General features: G+C 44.6%; 1 protein-coding gene across 1 annotated transcript in view; it reads right to left on the bottom strand.

Annotated features, from left to right (window-relative positions):
• TEC (tec protein tyrosine kinase) overlaps positions 1 to 6,965 on the bottom strand; it is a 79,600-nt gene that overhangs the window by 8,892 nt on the left and 63,743 nt on the right. The window contains exons 12-13 of the mRNA XM_026647944.2: positions 5,190 to 5,264; positions 969 to 1,140 (exon numbers count right to left, since the gene is read on the bottom strand). Coding sequence (XP_026503729.1) covers positions 969 to 1,140; positions 5,190 to 5,264 — 247 coding nt within the window. The remainder of the gene's footprint in view (positions 1 to 968; positions 1,141 to 5,189; positions 5,265 to 6,965) is intronic.

Here is a 6,965-nt window from a genome sequence, read left to right as displayed (position 1 = left end):
ACACACACACACACACACACACACACACACACACACACACACACACAATAAGTTTTAAACAAACAATTTAATACTATTCACAGCAATGATGATTGTGAAGCTTGGTTGAGGTGGTGGAGTCAGAGGGTGGAAGAGGGTAGGATATTTCCCAGGGAATGCCTTACTGCTAAATGATGAACTTGGTTGAGCCCTCAAAGGTTAACACATTGTTATTAATGTAGCCTCATACTCTACAAAGCAGCACAAATGGAGGGAGGGGAGACAGCATGGCAGAGAGAGACAGAGACATACAGCATGTATGTGAGTGAGAGACGCGTATTGCCCCTTTAAGTACGCTGACACCACTGTAAGTACACTGCCCTTTTAAGTAGATCAGCAAGTTGAGACAGCAGCTACTGCCAGCAAGCTCCCTCCGTCCAGGGCCCTGTCATGTGTCCCCCTGCTCTATGGAGATGGGGTGGGCAGGAGCAGGGGGGAGGGGAACACCCTCACATTAGCACCCTTCTTCCCCTTCCCCCTCTTCCCCTGCACAGCAAGCAGGAGGCTCCCAGAAGCAGCTCCAAGGCAGGGCAGGAGCAGCACATGGCAGTGGGGGAAGGGACAGCTGAACTGCCGGGCAACTGATAGCCTGCTAGGCGGCTGCTGCACAGGGAACTTAGGGGAGCGGGGAGCTGATAGGGGGGCTGCTGGTCCACACTCACTCCAAGCCCCCACCAAGCTCTGCAAGCAGTGGACAAAGCAGGCAGCTGCCAAACAACGTTATAACGGAGCATTGCACAACTTTAAACGAGCGTGTTCTCTAATTGATCAGCAACGTAACAATGAAACAACGTTAACCAGGATGACTTTAAGTGAGGAGTTACTGTACATATCTCACCTGGCTAGAATTTTTTATTTATAAAGAAGTGCATATGTACCAGAAACCTGGGCCCTGTGGTATAAGTGCTAAGTATTATATAGCAACTCACATCATTACTTTAGCTTCTTCTATGAAGTCCTCCTCATACATTGCACCTTCTCGGATTGCTTTGATGGCCACTTTATATTGTGCCCTCCATTTGCCAAGACGCACCACTCCAAAGAGACCACTCCCCAATTCTCTCATGAAGGTCAACTCTGATGGATTAATTTCCCATTTCTCTATAAGAAAGAAAAAACAATGACTGTTAAATTATAATAGGGAACATATTAGATCTAAAGTGACAGAGGAATGTGTGAAAATACTACTAGCAAATTTGGGGATTTAGGTGTACTTTAGAACCACTTTAAAAATCTTTGTATCTCATAAATTGTGAAACAGCCACAGCCTACAACAAACTTTTAACCAAGACAGAGGTCAAAATCAGACTCCGTTTTTTAAACCATTAATTAAATACTAGTCTGAAAGCCCATGCTCTTGCATGGGTGTCATTCATAAAGTTGTGTGCTTAAAAAAGCTGAGAACTTACAAATTGGACAGTAACAGACTGTGAATCCAAGTGATGATTAAACCTGGTCATATTCTTTCATAGATTTCAAGGCCAGAATGGACCAGGGTGATCATTTAGCCTGACCTCCTGTATAGCACAGGCCACAGAACATCCCAAAAATAATCCCTAGAGAGTATCTTTTAGAACAAACATCCAATCTTGACTTTACAATTGTCAGTGATAGAGAATCCACTGTGACCCTTGACACTCTCACCATTAAAAATGTACACCTTATTTCCAGTCTCCATTTGTCTAGCTTCAACTTCCAGCCATAAGATCATGTTATGTCTTTTTCTACTAGATCAAAGAGCCCATTATTAAATATTGTAGATACTTATATCTCTATATAGATACATATCCCCATGGAGATACTTATAGACTAAAATTAAGTCACTCCTTAATCTTAACTTTGTAAAACTAAATAGATTGAGCTCCTTGAGTCTGTCACTATAAGGTACATTTTCTAATCCCCTAACCATTCCTGTGGCACTTCTCTGAACCCTCTACAATTTATCAACATCCTTTTTGAATTGTGGGCACCAGACCTGGACACAGTGATGCAGCATAACTGCCAAATACAGAGGTAAAATAACCTCTCTACTCCTAATCGAGATTCCCATTTTTATGCATCCCAGGATTGCACTAGCTCTTCTGGCCATAGCATTATACTGGGAGCTTATATTCACCTGATTATCTACCACAACCCACACATTTTTTCAAAGTCACTGCTTCCCAGGATAGAGTCCTGTATTCTGTAAGCCTGGCCTACGTTCTTTGTTCCTAGAGGTATACATTTACATTTAGCCATTTTAAAATGAATATTGCTTGCTTGCACCCAGTGCACCTCAGTGTCCTCTTCATTATTTACCACTTGCTCAATTTTTGTGTCATCTGCAAACTTTATCAGTGATGATTTTGTGTTTTCTTCCAGGTTATAAATAAAGATGTTAAATAGCATAGGACCAAGAATTGATCCAAGTTGGACCCCACTGGAAACCAAGCAGCTTGATGATGATTCTCTATTTAGAGTTACATTTTCAGACCTATTAGACAGTTTTTAATCTATTTAATGTGTGCCATGTTAATTGTATACTGTTCTAGTTTATTAATCAAAATGTCATGTGGTACCAGGGCCCCCACGAGAATGTCGGAGGCTCCTCCTCGCCTCCGCCTTCCCCCCTCTCCCGGAGCCTCAGCGCGCCGTGTCTAAGAGAGGCCCTGGACAGCGCTGCAGCGGCGTGGTTCGCGCGAGGACTGAGCTCCCGTCGCTCAGAGCGGCGTGGTAAGGGGGCGGGGCTGCGACCGAGCGGAGGGAGCTCAGGCCCCGCTGGAGCCACCACGCTGCTGCAGCGCTGTCCAGGGCCGCTCCTGGACGCGGCACGCTGAGGCTCCGGATGAGGGGAGGCGGGGGTAAGCAACATGGTAAGCCCCTCTGAGCTGGACACCCCATCCCCCCCACAGCCCTGACCCCCAGCTCCGAGCCCAGCCCCTCTGAGCCGGGCACCCAACTAACCCCATCCCCCCACAGCCCAGACCCTTAGCTCCGAGCCCAACCCCTCTGAGCCGGGCACCCCCCTGACCCCATCCCCCCACAGCCCTGACCCCTGGCTCCAAGCCCAGCCCCACTGAGCCGGTCACCCCCCGACCCCATTCCCCCCACAGCACTGACCCCTAGCTCCAAGCCCAGCCCCTCTGAGCCAGGCACCCCCCGACTCCATCCCCCCCACAGCCCTAGCTCTGAGTCCAGCCCCTCTGAGCTGGGCACCCACCTGACCCCATCCCCCCCACAGCCCAGCCCCTTAGCTCTGAGCCCAGCCCCTCTGAGCTGGGCACCCCCCTGACCCCATCCCCCCACAGCCCTGACCCCCAGCTCCGAGCCCAGACCCCTTGAATCCTCTGGGCGGCCCTGTGTGGTACCAAGTCAAACACGTTACAGAAGTCTACATATATTATGTCAACACTATTACCTTGTACAACCAAACCGTAATCTCATCAAAAAAAGATATCACCTTAGCTTGACAGGGTTTATTTTCCATAAATCGATTCTAAACAAAAAGAGCTCTCAACCGTGCTTGTAGTGGTTTCCATCACTTCACACTGACTCAAACAAACATTCTAGGCTTCAGAGTGATGTTTGAGGTCATTGTGTGTAGTAGTTGTGTTGTTGTGTGGATGGTTGCATTGATTTGTGTGTGGATTATGTTACATTGGGAGAGTTGTGTGGATTTGTGGCAGATGAGGGATGTGTGCTGAAGAGAGGGGCTCTGTGTTTGGGTTTATTATGTATGCTGGTTGTATTGTGTGGATGGTTGTTTTGATTTGTGGGGTGGTGCTGGGCAATGTGTTGATTTGTGCGGGTGGCAGTTGGGTACACAGCTGTGCCAATTGGACCAAGTAATCCACATAATTTAGTCTCTTGAAGGCTGTAATATCTTGTTCTAATTTCAGTTGTTGGGTTTATTGTGTGGGTGCTGGGCACTGTGGTGATCTGTCATATACAGGAGGTCAGAGTAGGTGACCTGGTGGTCCCTTCTGGCCTTAAATTCTCTGATCCTAATCCACCATCTGTGCAATCTCCCTAATACAACCAGTGAAACTGAGGCATGCAAATTAGTTGTAGAGTAAGGATGGTGAATTGTTGAGTTACCTCTGATATCACAATGGTCTAAGATTTTTGGCATGGCATAGATGCAGAGCCATCCCTAGCTTCCCCCAAATTCCTGCCCCGCCTCTTCCCGCACCTGCTCCATCCCTTCCCCCAAGCCCCTGCCCTGCCTCTTTCCGGCTTCTGCCCCCTCCCACAAGCAACGCCGAGAGCCGGCGGGGTGGAGCGGGCTGGGTCGCTCGCTGCTGCCGGCGCCAGGCCCCCCGCTAACCTCCTAGGCCACCCTGGACTTCGCATCCCGAAGCATGGGGCCCCCCAAAGCGTGGGGCCCGGGCCTGTTGTTCCGGTCCATCCTATGGACAGGATGGCTCTGCATAGATGTACTGTTTTAATTCATAAAGTCAAAGTGACTGAGAACTTAAAAATTGGATGGTAGCTGACTGCAAAATCCAGTGATGATTGAATCTGGTGGTATTCTGAACAAAAAGAACCTTCAACCATGCTTGTAGCTGCTTCCATCGTTTCAGACTGACTCTAAGATGTAACAGGCTTCAGAGTGATACAGAGTGCCAATCCTGGACTCCTATTATATAGATTGACATTGTATTATCACTTATATTAGACTTGAATCAGCAAACTGCTCTAATCTAAAATTTTGTCAATTCATCTAAGCATCATAAACTAGAGATGCACACACTTAGATGTGCTAAGTATGAGCCAGATCATTCCATTCCATCCCATCCCACCCCACAGAAAGCCAAAACAAAGTATGGGATGGCCAAATTTAAGTAGTGGAAAGAGCTTGAGGGCCTGCAAAGGAGGAAAGGGTATGGCCCTCTAACTATGCAGATCACAAGGCATCCATAGGGGCAATGAATTCTTGTGGAGGAACAGACCCTCCTACCACTTCCTTCAGGAGCAATGTAGTCCTTGCATTTACTGACACACCTGGATTCCAAATCTACTCTTCCTGTGAGGCTTTAAAGAATTAATCCAGACAGTCACAATATAAAATTAGAGATTTCCATCATTTTTAGTATATATTTTGTCAATTTAGATTTACACAATTTCACTTTCTAGGAAATTACTATATATTTATGAAGGTGTGTTATTACCATAGCTGAACCCTGCAGTAGTTGGTGCAGGCTTCTTCTTTGGCGTCACTGGGTATCGCAACCGTGTAACAAGACCTAAAATTTGGAGAAAATTTATAAATGGAACATAGTCTACCCCAAAATAATGTTAGGCGTTAGAACATAGTAGGTATAGTCATGTTGGTCCCAGGATTAGTGAGACAAATTGGGTGAGATAATATCTTTTATTAAACCAACTTGTGTTGGTGAAAGAAACAAGCTTTCGAGCTTACATAGAACTCTTCTTCAGGTCTAGGAAAGGAACTTTGTGTCACAGGTAAATGCAAGTGGGGGGACAGAATATATAAATAAATAAAAGTGAGAATATAGTGACAGTTCTTTCTTCTAGAAAAAAAAGAATTGAACTTATTCTTGATGTATTGTACATCTTTGCTTTGTCTTGAACACTTGATGATTACCTGTTCTGTTCATTCTCTCTGGGGCACTTGGAATTGGCCACTGTCAGAAGACGGGATACTGGGATAGATGGACCTTTGGTCTGACCTATTATGGATGTTCTTATGTTCTTAAACATTGAATCTGTCAGCATTCAGCCCCTCTGAAAATAAGAACTCTTAAATTTGGCCTACATGTTGTCTGTATTTTTTATTGCTAAAATAATGTACATTTAGCATCTAGAATAACACCACTGGCTGTTAAGGAGGGACTGCACCTACTGTAGCTCAAGTTGGAAAGATTTTCTAAAAGGTATAGTCTCATCAGTAAGTTTGGTGATTAGTGCATGCAGCTCCCATTTATAATAACAAGAGTCACTCAAATTAAATCCCTTTTATTCAAACTCCATTTTGACTAAATATTCTCCTAACACCTGGTTAGGAAAAGATAAAGAAAGTAAATAAATAAAGGATAAAATAGAGGGAACAATAACCAAGTAAATAATTTTCAAAAATGAACTAAAATTATGACAATAAATAAGAATCATTGTTATGTTTTGGAGGAGAGGAATTTGCACTTATCTTGCTTCCAGATTTATTAGTTTAGAATTATTTATATTCAAATAATGTAACAAAATTTCCTCAGATAATTCTCAGGGGATCCCAGGTCTCCTCAAATTTGATGTAAGCATCTTGAAAATATATCCTTTGAGATGGGATCAACCACTGTCTGGACTTGAGTGAAAGTCACTGCATTGTTTAATTTCTGTGCACTGGTCAATATCCTGAAGTGTGTGCTAAATGGCCAGTGGATTCTGTCTGCTAGCATAACCAGCTACAGTATCACCACAGTGCCAGCAGGATTGTCTGGTGCCATATGGCTGGTGTATAGGTTCCTAAACCACCCCTTCCTGAGTGCTGGCATGGAGGATGTTGCTGGGATATGTATATACCAATTCCCAACTGCCTATTCAGCCCCTTGAATCTGTTAGTAGCCTGTGTTGGCTAAAACCCTCAGGTTACTCTGCGGTACTAATATTGCACAGAGCAGAATCAGGATCAGGGGAATGCAAAGGTGAGCCTTACAACATATTTGGAGCCCCTCCATTGTCTTACCTGTCTGTCCCTAAACCTTAGCCAAGGATCTAGTCCACTGTGTAGTAAGTTAATGGAAGATATTGGATGGATTCAAAATTTAATGGAAAGAGAGTACAGTAAAAAGAAACAACTATATAATTCTGAACACTCCCTACTTATGAGGAGTTTGTTCAATGTGTAAAATTTAGAGGTTATTCATGAACTGGAAAGAAGAATTTTTTTAACAAACATTTTAGAGTGACGCTATAAACAGGAAATTTTGTAA

The sequence above is a fragment of the Terrapene carolina genome, unplaced genomic scaffold, assembly GCF_002925995.2.
Source record: "Terrapene carolina triunguis isolate 2854851 unplaced genomic scaffold, T_m_triunguis-2.0 Scaffold66, whole genome shotgun sequence".
Classification (NCBI taxonomy): Eukaryota; Metazoa; Chordata; order Testudines; family Emydidae; genus Terrapene; species Terrapene triunguis.
Note: the sequence above shows the minus strand (reverse complement) of the source record. Positions and strands in the feature narration are given on the sequence as shown.